General features: G+C 47.7%; 1 protein-coding gene across 4 annotated transcripts in view; it reads left to right on the top strand.

The window, feature by feature from the left end:
- ASAP2 (ArfGAP with SH3 domain, ankyrin repeat and PH domain 2) overlaps positions 1–17,685 on the top strand; it is a 171,758-nt gene that overhangs the window by 94,406 nt on the left and 59,667 nt on the right. For all 4 annotated transcript variants that reach the window (XM_049652559.1, XM_049652558.1, XM_049652557.1 and 1 more), the window contains exons 4-7: positions 4,665–4,739; positions 6,506–6,555; positions 8,636–8,765; positions 14,052–14,137. In XM_049652559.1, the coding sequence (XP_049508516.1) occupies positions 4,665–4,739; positions 6,506–6,555; positions 8,636–8,765; positions 14,052–14,137 (341 nt within the window). The remainder of the gene's footprint in view (positions 1–4,664; positions 4,740–6,505; positions 6,556–8,635; positions 8,766–14,051; positions 14,138–17,685) is intronic.

The raw sequence follows: 17,685 nt of genomic DNA, 5'->3' as shown, positions 1-17,685 counted from the left end.
ATCTCATAAACTTCACCTATTTCAAGTATATGAGTAAGTGATTTCTAGTCATTTTACCAAGTGGCATAGCCATGACCGTAAATCAGCCTGGAGACGTTTTCTGCCCCCAGTAAGGTCAGCCCCTCATGTTCTCTTACAGTTAACACCCAGCCCCAGGCAGCCACCAATCTACTTTGTTTCTTTTATAATAATTAAGCTAATTATTTTCTGATTAGAAAAGTAATAGTTTCTTACTTTAGATCATTTGAGTAACTCCAGAAAGAAAAATCACCTGGAACAAAGGCCAAAACTTCCTCAGTCAATCTGGCGTCCAGCCTTCTCTTTTCGGCATCGTCTTCCCTGCTCCTCTCTCTGCTCACGTGCTGGTGTGTGTCTTTGCTCGCTTGTCCACACTACTTCTTGCCTGGGATACCCTCTACTCCGTCTTGCAAGGTGAAATTCTCCCTCTTTTAAAGGCCCGTCTCACATAACCCCTGAGCAGCGAAGATTTCCCTGGTGTCCAGCCTAAAAGTAATTTTCTTTTCTTGGAAATTCTGTGGTGCTTTATTTATGGCTCTTGAGAGCCACATGGCAGTTTGCTTACTTAATTATGGGCTTTGTCCCTCCTATTAAATGGTGCGTTCCTGGGGACTGAGGCTCTGTCTAATCCATCTTTGCTGCTAACCCCTCTGTGCCTCTTTAGCTTCCCCTCCTGTCACTCCCTAAGGACCCTGTGCATCTCCTTGGCAGCTGTAGGGGCTCTTTAATGTCCTGGTCACTGCTAGGCTATGGGCCCCATCTGCAGTATCTAGAATGAAAGCAAGCTGGTCAGTGTGTTTTGATCTCCAAAAGTTTTCACTCCTCAACTTGACAGTTTCACTCTAGATGCCAAAGCTTAGTTTACCTCTTCTGGCCCTAATACCTGTGTGTCAGTACCTACATTCTTATTTGAATTAAATAACAAATAGTCTCAAAATAGATTTATAAACCAAATTGTGTGGTGTTCTGTCCCCGCCACTGTAGAGGATCTTGTTTTCCTCACTCACTTCATGTGTGCATTCATACTTACACATGCCTCCTGTAACAAATCCACTAGGCTTCTTTCTGGAAATAAGATTTTTAATCTGTAAGCGCCTTGTTCTCCAACCCACTATAAAATTGAGTTGTGCTGGTGCCTTTGTCTCAGCCTCTGGCCCTGGGCGGCTCTGATGCCCCGCTCTGGGCTGTTTTTGCGGCCCCTGTCTCGCAGTTGCCTTGTCCAAGATGATGCCATGTTGGTTCGTCTCTAGATGGTGTTCAGGGCCAAATTGACCTGTGCCTCTGACTGTTAGCCATGGCTCTGTGTGATCATGTCACTGAAAGGGCAGTGTCTCAAGACTCAGCAACTGGGACAGTCACCTCCTTCCCAAACTCACATTAGCCTACCTGGCTGCTCAGAGCCAAAGTTCTTGCCTGTTTCCACAAGGAGCCATTAGTGTCCGTACAGAGTAAAATATGCTACATGGGGTATGTCTTAGACTTTCTCTGTTTAAAGCTTGGTGTGTATATATTTATTCTCCCTCTGAGATGGCAAACACTGTATTCTATGTATCTTTGTAGCCAGCTAGTTGCTGTCTACAAATACGTGCTGAATAAATACACAACGAATGGACTAGTTAATTCACATATGCACTTGTTGTATGATGTTTGGCTTAAAGATATTAATGTATCTCTGGATTCTGTCTCTTCTGTATTAGATGCTCAGAAAAATGCTTACAGATATTGATTTACTCAATCCGTGTTTCTCACGCACCTGCTCCGGGTCAGGCCCGGCACTAGGTGCCATGGAGAATATAGCATGAATGACACTGAAAGTCGTCCTTTCGGACGTACGGGGTCAGACTGATGAGATGAAGCAGGGTAGAACCCCTCAAGGACCTGAAGAAATTCTTTAAAAAGAGAACATTGGAGGATTTGGGAGGGAGGGATCACTTCCTGCTGGCGGCTGGGGGATGTTCACGGGGAAGGTAGCATCTGCGGGGAGCCTGATGGAGGGGAAGGCTTTGGACAGGGGGCTGCGGGAAGACCCTGAGCGGGTGGAACAGATTGAGCACGAGCAGAGAACAGCCAAGGCTTCCGCTTGGCTGGATACGAAGATGACACGTGGCGAAGGGGCTTGGACAGTGGAGGGTCCCGAGGGCAGGGGTGAGGGGCACCACACCAGCTGAATCTGACAGAACTGCGGAGGAGGGGGCGGGGCAGGCGGAGACCAGGGGCTGGTGGCCAGGAGCAGGGGAAGCCTTTGCCTCGGTCCGGAAAACATGGTGGCGAGAACGGCGCGCAGGGAGTCCGCGGGCGAGCAGCTGGTCCGAAAGGCGGAGCGGAGGGGATCCCGGTGTGAGGGACCCGCCCGCCGCGGGCAGGGCCGGCGTGGGGTGGCAGCTGGCGTGGCCGCACGTGGGTGCCCGCAGACGTGGAAGATGTGGAAGGAGACAGGCGTGGGGCAGCCCCGCGCCCTGCACTCGTGTTTAGTCCTGCCACGGTGGAAACCAGGTGTGCGTGCCATCAGCTGACTCACCGGCACGGCCTTTTGTCTGTCCCCGTTCCGTCCAGTCATCCTCACACCTCGCCTCCAGCTCAGCGTCTCGGCGTTCGAACATCTAACTTAAGGCTAATGCTCGCCACTCATAGCTGATTACACCGTACCCCGGAAGAGCGTCGGGTGCGTGACAGACGCGGAGTTGTGTAAGCCTCGGACAAAAGTTACCCCAAAGAGGCATTTCTGAAACGACAGCCATTAGTTGATCATTTATTTGGCAGGTTGGCAGTTCGGTGCATTATCACGCCCCTTACCAGTAGCTTTCAAGTAAATTTCTTCCCTCTGTTTTGAAGTTTCGTGGGCCGAGTAGTGTATGAAAATCAGATCCCTTATCGCCTTAAAAATTATGCCTATAGTTGGTCTTCCTATTCCAGGTAATTCTACTAAAATTAAGTTTCCTCTGCTCAGGTGTAAGAATAAATGCATATGGTTCCAAAGTCCTTACTTGTGTCTCATTTTTTATAGGCCCGTAACCTAGGTGTGTGTATCCCCAAGTGACCCGTGTTGTGTTGACTGAAGGCAGTGGCCTGAGCCCGGGGAGAGGAGAAAGCAGGTCTTCAGCTTGTTGCCGGGGAGGGACTCTGTAGGGTCCAGAACACAGGGAGTCTGTGCCTGAACGTTCCTAACCGAAGCGTCGTGTCTTTGCTCCCTCACATTTGAAGCCAGCGGGGACAGCCTTGCTGGCTGTGTGTGCGCGGGCTCGAGTGTGCTGGGAGGGTTTGATTCTGGTCGGTTTAATCCATGCTGACAACCTGCTAAGTCACTGTCTCTTGCTTTTGTGCTTCAGGGAAGGGAACAGAGGATCTCAAAACCTCTCTCCCTGCTTTTCTCATTTATCTCCAGATAAATACGCACACAGAAATACACATACACACACACCACACACGCACACACCCCCCCCACCACGTACAGACACTATACACGTATACACACATCTCACACATCCCACATACACACACCCACACACGCTGTATACACATGTGCACGCACCACATAAAGCCACATGCACACACACTAGGAACACATACACACGCTTTCACACACACGCATTCACATTGTACACATGCACACCACACATCCCACACGCGCCCCACACCTCACACACACCACAAACACACACTCGTTCCTTTTCCTCTCTCTGAACCTTGACTCCCACACGTTCACCAAGAGACAGAAGCGCCCCTCTCGTTCTCTTTTTTGTTCTCATTTTCCCCGTGGGGGGCCACCGTGGGGGGCCACCGTGGGGATGCTGTGGTCTGTGAGCCTGAGACTTGAGTAAGCCATAGCCCAGGAGCTAAGAGCCACGAGTGATAGCAGGAAGTGTTTGTGATTCTGTTCTAGTATCTTTTTTATTTTATTTTATTTTATTTTTTAACGTTTGTTTATTTTTGAGAGAGAGACAGACCACAAGTGAGGGAGGGGCAGAGAGAGACGAAGACACAGAATCTGAAGGAGTTCCAGGCTCTGAGCTGTCAGCACAGAGCCCAATGCGGCTCTCGAACTCACAAACGGGGAGATCGTGATCTGAGCCGAAGTCGGACACATAACTGACTGAGCCACCCAGACACCCCTCTGTTCTGATATCTTTAAAGTGATTCTGTCATTGGTTGTTTTGAAATAATTTGTCTTCACTGTAATAATTATCTTTCCACAAACTTCATACTTTAGTAGTAGAAGGCTGTTGTGAAAAATAGACTCGTTACAGTTTTATTTGTAAAATGAAATCGCCACGAAGAACGTAGGAATGGGTAAAGCGATCATGCACGTGCCGGCCAGGTTTTTGGTGAAGGTTAATTATTACCAGGTGTTCTTGAACATCTGCTGTTCTTACTTCAGATTAAAAAGGAAATAGGTTGAGCGTCCGACTCTTGGCTATCAGCTCAAGTCATGATCTCACGGTTCATGAGATCGAGCCCCGCATCGGGCTTCTCAGTGACAGCAAGGGGCCTGCTTGGTGTTCTTTCTCTCCCCCTCTCTCTGCCTCTCTCTCTGTCTTCCCTCCCCTCCTCGTGCTTTTTCTATCTCTCTCTAAAGAAATACATAAATAAAATTAAAAATTAAAAAAAAAAAGGAAATCGAATAAGAATTTTGTGTGCTTGCTTTTTAGATTCAGAATATGAACAACATCATCTCCTTCCCTCTGGACAGTCTGCTGAAGGGGGACCTGAAAGGCGTGAAAGGGGTATGTCCTTAACGACCCAGATTCCTGCTCCCCGTGGAACCGAGAACCACAGTCACGCCAGCCTGTTGGGGCAGCAGTGTTCTTACTGGGATGGCAGGACGGCATCCTGCTCCCTCAGTTTCCCTTGATTTGCTACCTTGGCACCACCTTTCAGCCACACCAGGGGTGACCCATGGCCTTTCCGGTCCTCCGGTGCTCTAAACGTGGGATGGCAAGGGGGGCGTGAAGGGAGAGAACAGCCCTTTGGGAACCTGTGAACGGTTTGGGGCTCTGTCAGCTGAGCGGGGAAACCCGTGCGGGGAAGTCTGGTTGTCTGGCTGGCGTGTGGCTGGTTGACCGCTGGGAGAAAGGTCCTGGCCAGGATGTGGTTTCCCGGTAGGAAAATCTGGCCCAGGACGGCTTGAGCCGACTTGATCTTTCTGTCCTCCAAAGGATGTTCCTTGTTCGGGAAGAGAGACCTCAGGTGTGAACTGTTCCGTGAACATGTGAGTGAGGAACATTCGGCTCGAGTGGCATCTATACCAGATGCTGAGCGTGTCCCTGGCACAAACAGATGTGTCATACGAAAAACAGATGATTGTGCCCCAGTTGTTAGGAGATGAGATTCTTTGACTGGATCTGCACTTGATTCCCAGTCATGTCTGGCACATGGGAAGCTCAGGCGGGCTGTTGGGGCAGCGGGAGCCCTGGGCCTGGTGAGCCGGGAGGACCCGGGGAACATTCCTTGTTGTCCTGGACCGACCCTGGGTCCTAAAATAACACGCCAGCCGAGTCAGCAGGATGGGAGGGCAGAGGGACACGTGTGTACGGGCGTGGGAGCATGACAGGGTCCCGCTCCTGAGGCTTTTCATGTGGCTTTTGTCCGGGGAGGTGCAGGAGCAGGAGACGAGGCTTCCCCGATGGGAAGGACTAGTTCCTGGAAGGCCTCGGATGCCAGGCGAGGAGCCTTGGCCTTGTCATGAGGACAGTGAAGAGTCAAAAGAGAAAAAATAAGTCCCTCCCCCCAAAAGGAGGTCCTTTCTTACAAAGGAACCCTGGGAAAGGGAGCATAAGTAGGTGGGAGCCATTTGGTAGCATTTCTAGTGGCTCATTGTGCTTTTGAGACTGGCTTTATCAGCGTCCGAGGTCCTAAGTGCCAGACACAAGAGTAGGAAAAAAAAGGGGGGAGGGGGGGTTCTGACTTTTCTACGAACAGGAAAGATGTAACCCTGATTTGGGCCCCAACAACAAGGATATAAAAGCCATTCACCTTCTCTTGTGTTTTAGTATTTTAGTACCTCTCTCTACAAAAACCTCAGGAGAAGGTGAATGGCTTTTATATCCTTGTTGTTGGGGCCCAAATCAGGGTTACATCTCTCCTGGTCGTAGAAAAAGTCAGAGTCCCCCCCTGCCTTTTTTTTTTTTTTTTTTTTTTTTCTGTAGAGAGAGGTACTAAAATACTTGCAGATTAAATGTTTTTCTGGGTTTAATTTTAGAGTAGTCCTAAGGCAGAGGGCAGGGTATGGGTCGAACACCACAGGCCATGAGTTGATACGCCAGTGGGGAGCGGGTGTGCGATGGGATTCTTGTCCTCCATGCATTTTGCATATGTCTGCTCATCTCGTTAAAAGCCTGTGCTTTTTTCATGCTCTTTCTTTTCCCTGGGATCGCATGCATCATTTGTTACAGAAATTAACGTTCCTTTCGGGGCCAGTTTAGGAATAAGTAAGTTGTCTTGCCCGGAAGTTAATACTAGTTCTGTTTAATTTATGCCTCTCTGTTTGCAGGATCTGAAAAAGCCTTTTGATAAAGCTTGGAAGGACTATGAAACAAAAATGTGAGTGTTGCCATTTTTTAGTAGGTAATTTGAGATTTTAACTTTAAACTGAGCTTTTAATAGCTTAAAGGTATTTTCTTAAATAAACCTTAACCCAGGGACGAATTCCCTTAAAACCGTCTTGCTGTGGTTTGTGCCAGATGCTTCCATACTCGGTGTCTAAATTCAGCGACGCCCTGGACCTCTTCAAACAAGTTGTTCCTGGTCCCTTTTCTGTTATGTCATCACGGGTGTAGAGGGTTATTTTCAGGAAAGCTGATTGAAGGATAAAGCCAGGTTTTCTCGGGAGGTGTGTTTTTTTTTTTTTTTCCTTTTTTAAAAAAAACACTTTCTCTACTTGATCACCGTTTATGACAGTTGCACGATTTCAGACTTCATCTTGCTGGCGATTTGCATGAGCCATCTGCTTTTAGCTTTGTGTCTGTATTTCTCCAAAGCACCAGTCCCTTGGTTTAGAAAGAGAGAGAGAAAAGAGCTTGTTGGAACTCCCCACGCTAGCCTTATTTGATGGCTTCATCTGCTGCAAGAATGTGAAGAAAAGGGTCAGCTCATTCTTGGATGTGCACCACGGTCCCCCCTGAAGACAGGACCTCTCGGGTGGGCTCCAGCCATCGCTCCTGGTCACGGTTTCTCCTTCCCAGCATGGAGACAATCCCACTCGCTCACTAGAATTGGGCTGGTGATTGCAGCGATAGTGGTTTTAATTACTGTAAATACTTGAGAGAGAGAACATGTTTTGAAATGTCTCATGTTTGCTGTGTAATGACTGCGCATTGGGTAACAATGTAGTTTTCTGAGTGGAGAGAGAGACTTTAACATGAAGCCATCTGGCAAAGTGAGAGGTGTTAAGAAGAAAGCTGTTCGAGATGTCACTACAAGTATTTAATTGGACTTGGGGTTTTGTGTGTGTGTGTGTGTGTGTGTTGTTTTTAAAACCAGCCCCGGGTATCTGTTCGGTGGAGAAGGATCACAAAGCTCAAACCAGGGAATACCAAACCTCTGATACTTGTCCCTTCCTGGAAATCTTAAAATTTCTACACCCAAATTTCTCCAAGTTGCTCGGATCCCCAAATTCCGGATTTTACTAATGGAATAAACTGGAGCACGTGAAGGTCTGTTCATCCCGGAGAAGCTCCAGGCTTGCTGTCCCTGCCCTGAGCCTCCTTCCTCCGCTGACCAGTGCTGTGCACTCGACAGGGAGAGGCTCACCAGGCCTCCCGTGTAGACAGGAAGCCAAAACTCGCTGGTTTGTTGCCAGTCCGCCAGAGTCATCGGGTCACGGCCAGAGGTGGATTTCCATTCAGCTGCTGTTGGGGCCGCCCTCAGGCCTCTCAGAGGAGACGCTTCTGGGCATTTCTGAACCAGGGGCACGGAGGGGGATTTTGAAGCAGGTTACCTGAGAGGCTCTTGTGGTTCTGAAAGGGAAAGGTTTGAAAGGAGAATGAGATCGAATTCGGTAAAATCAGGACATACGTACATGGAGTGGGGACAGAATTACTCACAAAATCCCAGGATTTGAGAGTGTGAGAGCTTGAAATAATTCTAAGATAGTTTTTAAAAGTAACTCTTTAACCATTTACGTGTGAGGGTTGTTCTGCGACAGAGAGCGCTGTCCTAGTCGAGGCAGAGCCCTGGCAAGACCTCACTCAGCGAGGAGGCGGGTGGAGAGCAGCAGGGAGAAATCCCAGGAGGGAGGGAGTCTCCCGCCACATGGCACCCTGTGTGTGGCTCAGCGGGCACACCAACAGACACACGGACGGTCGGACAAACAGAGCGCTGCCCTGAAGGAAGCCTCTGAGGTGTAAGCAGGCTCTCTTACCTCTTCTGACCCAGATCTGGCACGAAGTAGGTGCTTAGGAAAGTATATTTTGAGTCAGTACCCAAAAAAGGCCAAGTGTGACATTCTTATGACCACACGCATTTTCCGTTCCGGTGAGTTGAGAGGCCGTCTTGTTTCTAGAAGACTCATGCACGTTTGTCTCGCAGGCTGAGTGATGGGATCCCCGCAGGCCCGTCTGGTCTGGTTTGGACTGCCGTGCCAGGTGGCATCTCAAATTATCCTTGCTTTTTTCACCTGCAGCACCAAAATTGAAAAGGAGAAGAAGGAGCATGCCAAGCTGCATGGGATGATTCGCACCGAGATCAGCGGGGCTGAAATCGCCGAAGAGATGGAGAAGGAGAGGCGGCTTTTCCAGCTCCAGATGTGCGAGGTGAGAGCTGGGGGGTGCAGGTTCCTGCGGGGGGCAGGCAGCCAGCTGGGGGGGTGGGTGCTGTCTTGCAGCCGGTCTTCACCGCGTGTCAACTCCTGCGGAGAATGCACACTTCCAGAGGCTTCAGACAGCACACCGGGGCATGATTGGACTCCATTTGTCCAGTTGCTCTTACTGGGGGAGCCTGAGTCTCCTGGAGCGTGGGATGAGTTGAATCCAACCCCAACCACTAATTGAAGGTAGGGAAGAGGGGCGCCTGCGTGGCTCAGTCAGTTAAGCAAGCAGCCGACTCTTGACTTCGGCTCAGGTCATGATCTCCTGGTTCGTGAGTTTGAGCCCTGCTTCGGGCTCAGTGCTTGGGATTTCCTCCCTCCCTCCCTCTCTCTCTCTCTCAGAATAAATAAAATAAACTTAAAAAAAAAAAAGGTAGGAAAGAAACTAAATTTAAACAAATGTCCTCTCTGGCCTCAAATACGTACTCCAACTTCCCTCTCACACGGAGCGTCGCTAAAGTACTCCCTCCATTAGTGTTTTTTAATGAGGTATGTGGGCTCTCATTATACAGTGGAATCCATGAGGAGGCCAGGGAGAAGTCAGCTGGAAGAAAATGCAGCTGGTCCCCTTGTGGGTCTGGGTGCATGCGGGCGTGAGTGACAGAGGGCATCCGGGAGCCAAGCCACCTGCCTCTGAAGTGCTTCCTCCCAGGTCCGCTCATCGAGGTGGGAGGCCCTGGGGAGTGCCTGTCTGCAGCCTGAGCCCTTGCCTCTGGAGAGGGGGAGGGAAACAGTGCTGACACTCTGGGACATTCCCTGGCGGAGGCTTGGGGCTGGAAAATACCAGAAACCAATCCTGAAGGCCTTTGCCTCCAGCCTTTTTATGTCTTGCTTGTGGGTCACTGTAAAAACGGCCTGTGGAAACCACTCCTGCCTCTGCCTGAGGGTTTGCTCTCCTGGCAGTTCCGGGGAAGCCCGTGTACTCGACGGCGTCTGTGCCATAGCAGGTGCAGACCTGAGTTTTAAGTGTGCACGGTGCACGGGTACCATTTGTGACAGGCACTGTCGCTGGCTCAGCCTTGCTCTCGAGTCCCTGTGAGCAGTCAACGGAGCATTCAACCGCAGGGCTGTTGCACAGGCGCTTGTTGATTTCAGAATGTTAATTGCAGCAGGCGTTCAGCTTTTAGACAAGTGCATCTTAGGAGTATGCTTACACGCGTTTTTATTCCCAGAGCGATCTCCTAAGTGCTCAGTGGAGGAGAATCAGTCCCGGGATCAAGGAGGTGATACTAGTCTGATATTAGTATGGCTGCTCCAGCTCTCGTAGCTTCTGTTTGCATGGGGTTTTTTTCTTTTCAACCTGTAGTGTATGTGTGAATCTAAAGTGTGTTTCCTGTAGACAGCATGTTTTAAATCCAGTCTGACAGTCTCTGCCTTTTGATGGGATTGTTTAATCCTTTCACATTGATGTTGCTATTGATGTGGTTGGATTTATGTCTACTGTCTTACTTTTTTTGTTGTTTTATGTCTCATGTCTTCTTTGTTCTTTTGTTCTTCCTTTGCTACTTTTTTTTTCCATTAGGTGAATATTTAGAAATCTAGTCAGCTAAGCTCAAAGTCTTACTGTAGATAGGAGAGTGGATGTTTTTAGATACATGTTGTTTTATAAACAGACCTCGTACATAACAATGCCTGCCTGGCCAATTTCTTACGGTGTTGAAGGAATCAGCCCAGAGGATACGAGACGGGCATAGGAAATTGCTATGTGGTACACAAATACTAGGTATTGTTTTTATTTAATTGGGGTAAAATTAAGTAGCAGTGTTTTACAAAGAATGGATTTGGAGCAGGTATGTATATATGTATATTTGGGTTATGCTCTTTTTTTTTTCAGCTGCAGCAAGGAGAAAATACATTTGCCTAAACTCTGCAAAAGACTGTTTGTTTAAGAATGTTTAGGGGCGCCTGGGTGGCTCAGTCGGTTAAGCATCCGACTTCAGCTCAGGTCACAATCTCACTCAGGTCTGTGAGTTCGAGCCCCGCGTCGGGCTCTGTGCTGACGGCTCAGAGCCTGGAGCCTGCTTCTGATTCTGTGTCTCCCTCTCTCTCTGCCCCTCCCCTGTTCATGCTCTGTCTCTCTCTGTCTCAAAAATAAATGAACGTTAAAAAAAAAAAAAAAAAAAGAATGTTTAGTGAATTGTGAAACTCCATTAGTGTGTTACTAGTGGGGGGCGCAGCATTGCTTTCTGAGGTAGGCACCCCACACTGTTGCTTTTCCTCCTCTGGGGTTCAGTGAATGGATCGTGTGCATTGGTAGAATAGTTTATTTGATTGGAAATGTGCTGTGTCAATGACGCCTCTCAGTTGTACAAAGGAGCCACCTTCCGAGCCGGCCCCCGGGTGGGCTGCGGACCCCTGTGTGTGCCGAGCCTAGTGGATCTGGCCGTTAGCGGAGGCAGGCACTGTGTGCACGTACAGAGGCAGAGGTGGGGTTTCCAGAAGAGGACGCATCCGATGAAAGATGTAGATGTGGGCCAAACAGAAGTGGGCTGGAAAGGGCTCTCTGTGGGGAAGAAAGAATGTCTGAAAAGCATTCCCCCCGGAATCCAACATCTCCAAGGGAGATGCTGAAGTTAATCGTGGTAAAATTGTTCAACTGGTTCCTCATACTGAGGACCTCAAGTTTGTAAATGTTTGCCGTTGTTTAGGGGTTTAAAATTTTAGTTGCCCAAGATCTAATCTTGAAGACTGGCTTGTAGGTGTTTATTTTAAAGCTCCGTTGAGGCGCCTGGGTGGCTTAGTCGGTTGGGTGGCCGACTATAGCTCAGGTCATGATCTCAAGTCTGTGAGTTCCAGCCCCACGTCGGGCTCTGTCCTGAGCGCTCAGAGCCTGGAACCTGCTTCCGATTCTGTGTCTCCCTCGCTCTCTCTGCCCCTTCCCTGCTTGCTCTCAGTCTGTCTGTCTGTCTGTCTCTCTCTCTCAAAAATAATAAAGAATAAAAAAATTTAAAAGAATATTAAAAAAATAAAACTCCGTAACTTTTTTTCAAAATGAATTTTATAGAGAAATTCAGTGTGCCATAAATAGGTGATGTAGAGCATGCATGAATGGAAAATGTAGGAGAGATCCCGTCTTGTTTTTCTTTGGTTATAAAAACATGCACTCTTCGGGTATCTGGGTGGCTCAGTCGGTTGAAAAGTACAATACTTGATTTTGGCTCAGGTCATAATCCCAGGGTCGTGGGGTCAAGCCCCACATTGGGCCCTGGGCTGAACCTGGAGTCTGCTTGAGATTCTCTCTCCTTCTGCCCCTCCCCTGCTTGTGCATGCATGCATGTTCTCTCTCTCTCAAATTAAAAAAAAAAAATACACTTTTAAAAGATAGTCTGTATATATGAAATTAAAAATCAACTCGTATATATATAATGGAGTATTACTCAACAATCAAAAAAAAATGAAATCTTGGCATTTGCAACTACGTGGATGCAAATAATATAACAGGGAGGGGACAAACATAAGAGACTCTTAAATATGGAGAACAAGCAGAGGGTTACTGGAAGGGTTGTGGGAGGGGGATGGTCTAGATGGGTAAGGGGCATTAAGGAATCTACTGCTGAAATTATTATTGCACTATATGCTAACTAATTTGGATGTAAATTTAAAAAATAAAATTTAAAAAAATGTATTCAACATAAAAAAAAATCACCCCAAAAGATAAGTACTTTGATATTGAGCTAAATGTCTTTCAAATATCTCTCTGTGTCCATTCATAAAAATAATTTGTATAAGCGGGATCATTTTCTACTGGTGCTTTGTATCCTGATTATTTTGAGCCACCAGTATGTCATGGGCATCTTTCCATGTCAGAAAGTCTCTGCTTTATTAGCTTCCTGGATACGTAGCAATTTTTGTGTGTGGCTGCACCGTACTTTAATTTTCCATTCATTACATTTGGGTTGCCGTTTATTACTTTTATAAGCAGATCTGCAGTGAACCTTGTTTTCTATTCATGTTCATAAACTTTTATGATTATCTTCTTAGAAAAAGTTCCCATAAGTAGAATATCTATACCAAAAAGGTGCACGTTTTATATTTTGACACATTGCCAAGCATCTTATTAACCACTTAACCATTTTGATCCATTGCCAAACATCTTATTTTGTTAACAGCGAATAAATATGAGACTGAAAGAAGGGGAAGATATGCAGGTGGTTGGTGTAGGAAACTGAGATTTTGTAGTCAACTCTTTACAAGCTGCTTCCTCTCCTGTTGGGCTCTGTGGCCTGAACGTCAGCTTTCCAGTTGGTGGCCGAGAAGCCTGTGTGGTCAGCAGGGCGGCCGCTCTTTCGGGAGCATCTAGTCTCGGAGATGACGTGTTCTCAGGGGTCTGTATGCCATATCCTCACCGTGGAAGGGATAGAGAACTTACGGAGTCTTTGTTCTGTAAACCGTTAGCAAAGAACGAATGCATTTCCTGATGCTGGTTTTGTAGATTCCTGGGGACTTCCTGATATTTTAGTGGTCATTCCTGAATGAATGAAAAGTGAAAAGTGGCTTTAAGTAATTTCAACTTAAAATTTGGTTTTTGGGACGCCTGGTGGTGGCTCAGTCAGTTAACCGTCCGACTTTGGCTCAGGTCGTGATCTCACAGTTCGTGAGCTCGAGCCCCGCTTTGGGCTCTGTGCTGACAGCAGCTCAGAGCCAGGAGGCTGCTTTGGATTCTGTGTCTCCGTCTCTCTCTGCCCCTCCCCTACTCAATACTCTGCGTCTCTCTAAATAAATAAATAAATAAATAAATAAATAGAACATTTAAAAAAAAAAAAATTTAAAATTTGGTTTTTATAGCAGCCACATTTTCTTAAGTGCCAAGATCAGAGACACAGTGACAGGAGTCTCAGATACTAAACACTAGCACTTAGTGTTGCAGCTGACGACCTGCCCAGAGAAGGGACGTGGGCAGGAGGATGTGGACAGAAGCGTCCAGGATGGGTAGAGCCCTTTCACTCCACCCATCCGCATCCTTTGTGCAGCTCGAAGAAAATTTCTTCCAGCAGGTTAAGGCACAGTGTCTTACTACTAGGAGTTCTTGGCACTTAAACATTTAGTTACCTGGACATCAGGTAATTCATGTCGCCCCAAACTAAGAGACATGTTCAGTTCTGGCCTTCAGAAAATATTAAGCATCTGGCATGAGCTCTACCCCTAGTAGAAGATGTCAGAGAAGTGGAGAAGGTGGTCTGTCCTCACAAGCTTCTGTTCTGCTTATGACATACCCTTTTTTTTTTTTTAACAGTATCTGCTGAAGGTCAATGAAATTAAGATTAAAAAGGGAGTGGATTTACTTCAGAATCTGATCAAATACTTTCATGCCCAATGCAAGTAAGTTCTTCTTCTTTGTTATGATGTCATTTCAAATGTTTCTCACTTTAAGGCAGCTCCTGGTAGATATACAGTATTGCATTGAGGAAAATAAACAGTCATTTAAAACTCACTAGTAAAAGAAATGAAGTACGGATACACGCTGTACCACGGGTAAACCTTGGAAATGTGCTAAGTGAAAGAAGCCAGACACAGAAGGCCACATTGTATGTGATTTTATCTCTTTGAAAGGCCAAGAATAGATCTACAGGTGACTGATTGCCAGGGCTTGGGGGAAGTAGGGGATTACTGCTAGTTGGGGTAATGAAATGTTCTAGAATGAGACCGTGCTAATGATGGCACAACTTGGTGAATATACAAAAAGCACTGAGTGGTGCGCTTGAAAAGGGCGAATTTTGTGGTGTAAGACTCTTCGATAAAAAATACAAATAATATAAAAATCTGTAGTAATCATCAGATGTATTTATTTTTGCTCTTTTTGCAGAGGGACAGACCAGTTTGATCTCATGCATGATTCACAGATGTTTTGTGTTATTGTTGTTTAAAAAAAATTAGTGTGTTAAATTAAGGAAATAGTGTCCTGTGTGAGTTATCTTGTAAAGCAAGTGACCACGATGAGCAAAGGAGGCTGAGTGTGGGAGAGAGGGAGACGCTTCCGTGTTCGTGGCCGTCTCCCATACTCCACTCGGCCCACACGCGAGCCCTGCACAGCCCGGCCCTCATCACGCCACACTTTCGTTCCTGCTGCCCGAACCCCGGTCCTGGCGTAGCCCAGCCCCTCGCTCATCCCTCACTCGCAGCATGCGCTGTGTGTCTGGCGTTGTCCTGGATGCTGGAGAGAAATACTGTCCTTCACGGGCACCGTTCCTGCTTGAATCCAGTAGGCGAGTGAACTTCAGCAAACGGCTTTATGCTGCACATTTGGAACGTGTTCTGAAGTGTTGGAATCTAGGAAAGAGTAGAAGGACCTGATTTAGATGAAGATGGAAGGCAGGGACTGGGTTTTTCTTCTTCTCCGCACCCCCGCCCCGCCCCGCCCCGCCCCATTCCTTGCTGTATCCTCCAGCCAGACACAGCACCTAGGATATAGCGGATACTCACGTCCTTCTGGCTCTAGCTGCAGGCCTCTTTGAGGAGGCATGGACTCCGAGATCTAAAGGTCAAGAAGGTAAGAAGTAGAGGAAGAACATTCCAGGCAAGGTCAGGGTCTCAAGGCAGGAAGAAGCCTCGTGTGACTTAAGCATAATGAGGCAAGGGAAGGTATTGGTATATGAAACCAGATGGAAGAGCCTAGAGACGTGGACGGCCTTAGGAGGCTTGTGACAGGTTTTAGGTTTTATCCTAAATGTACGGAGGAAGCTCGCGAAAGTTGCGAATCGGGGCTCCGTTCAGCAGATACCGAGCTCCCGGGCTCAATATGGGCCGGGCACTGTTTGGGGTCCTGGTGATACTTCTTACTCATGAATCTCCGGTTCTAATGAGGTGGGCAGATAGTAAACACATGATGTCTGTAACGGTTTTGGCGGCGGGGGGCGGGGGGGGGGGGTCGGCTGTGAAACAGTGGAAGAGTGTGAGGCGAGGAGAGGAGAGCAGGGGTGATGGGAAACCTCTGGGAAGGCTTCTCGATTCCATTTCTGCTTTAACGAGGAGCAAGAGTGGGTGTGAGTGATCACTTACGCCCACAGCTCTGTCCCGGCGCAGTCCAGAGATGACGATGTCTTGGCCTAGACTGGGGACGGTGCCCATGGAGGGCGTGACTGATGTGAGAAGTCTTTGGAGGTTGAATCGCCACACCTGTCTGCTTGCTTGTCCCCAAATAGGCCATGCCCCACGCTAATGTATCTTTGCACATGCAGCTCTCTTCTCTAGAATGTCTTGCTGGGCCTTTGTGCTTTCCCCGGGCTTCTGTCCATCCCTAAGACCTACCTCCAGCCTAACTGCTACTTTGAAATCACCTGGTCCTCCCCTGATGGAATTACTTCTCTTCCTTCTGCATTATCTCGACACTCCCACGTACCTCCTGTATATTTCCAGCGTGGCATCTTTCATACTGTGGTGTGTCTCCCACCGAACCACGTAGACTTCAAGGAAAGGGGCCGTGACATTTGTTCAGTCTGTCGTGCGTGGTGCATTTACCTGGCGTAGGAAATCGCACTGTTGAACTTGGCACAGCTTTGGCCTTCTTACTACGGTTTTGGTGACAGCACGTCTCCAGTGCACTCGAGGTCAAACCACCGAGGAAGACGTGCCGTGTGATTCTCTGTAGGCTAAGGGAAGAGCTCCAAGCTTGGAAAGAGTCTCAGAGGACAGAAAACGGCTTCTAATTTGTAGAATTTCCAAGATGAATTATTTTATGGAGACTCAAAATTCTAACCTTGTGATTAACGTACAAATTACTTCTTCAGTACTTGTCCTTGTAACCTTATGTGAGACAGATTAGGAAGTGGGTCACTTCCTTGATAATATTTTATTTTGAAGAGCTATTCTGGGATTTCCTTTTTTTCCTCTTTATTTTGCCCAAACTGATCCGTTGGGTAGCAACAGACCAGTGGTGGAAAAGTGAATTAGTTGGCCTTTTATGGGCATGAGCTCAGCAACCTTTGAGAATGATGAATCTTCCATTACTTCCTGTGTGTGTGTGTGTGTGTATACTGCATGCTCTTCCCATCATTTGCACAGCTTTGACTTTTCTCATCCACATTTTGGAGGTTAATGCAGGGCTGGAATGAGTTGGCCATTGGACGGAGGACCACGTGGCTGCACGCCGCACGTTCTCGTAGCTCCTTCCTGGTCTCCCTTAGCATATTCTCTGCTGAGAACCGCCATGACCAGCTGTTGCCTGATGAACTTGGGAGACACAGGTCCAGGGCCCCAGACAAGCTTGCTGCCTTGAAAGGCAGGGCCAGGGCGCAAAGGGCAGGCGAGTCCTGGGCCCTGATGGCAGGATGCTGCTGGGAAGGCTACAGCCAGAGGCAGAGGGCACCCTGCTTGGCGGGAGCTTGAAGACTGAGCCTCGGCAGGTGCATTTTAAAGGCTTGAGGGTTCGGTCAGGCTGTGTAGAAACCATTTAACGAAAAACAATTCAAACAAACAAAAACTGATATTTGGTGGTATTGATGGTAAACGTTGTTTGACTGAAGGTTGGGCCAGTGTTGATGATTCAACCTAAGAAAAATGTGCCAGGGTTTATACTTAGAAACGTCACAGTGATGGGGTGTGACTCAGTCAGTGGAGCCAGTGACTCTCGATCTCAGGGTTGTGAGTTTGAACCCTACGTCGAGTGTAGAGATTACTTAAATATAAACTCTTAAAAAAAAAAGAAAGGAAATGTCACAGTGGTGGCAGGTGATGAAGCAGCGACGGCCCTTTTCTTTGACACTTTCCCTGAGGCTTGGGAGGGTATACTGAGGTGCCAAAACACGCCTCAAAAAGGAGGGTACAGAAAGATAGGGATTTTGACAGTCAGAGGGAGGAGGTGTTCTAAGTAGATGGTCAAGATCGGCTGGGTGATTACAAAGATAAGAACCACATCTTAAACCCAAGTTTGT

This window comes from Panthera uncia (genome assembly GCF_023721935.1).
Source record: "Panthera uncia isolate 11264 chromosome A3 unlocalized genomic scaffold, Puncia_PCG_1.0 HiC_scaffold_12, whole genome shotgun sequence".
NCBI lineage: Eukaryota > Metazoa > Chordata > Mammalia > Carnivora > Felidae > Panthera > Panthera uncia.
The sequence above is the reverse complement of the archived record's forward strand: the minus strand, read 5'-3'. Positions and strand labels throughout refer to the sequence as shown.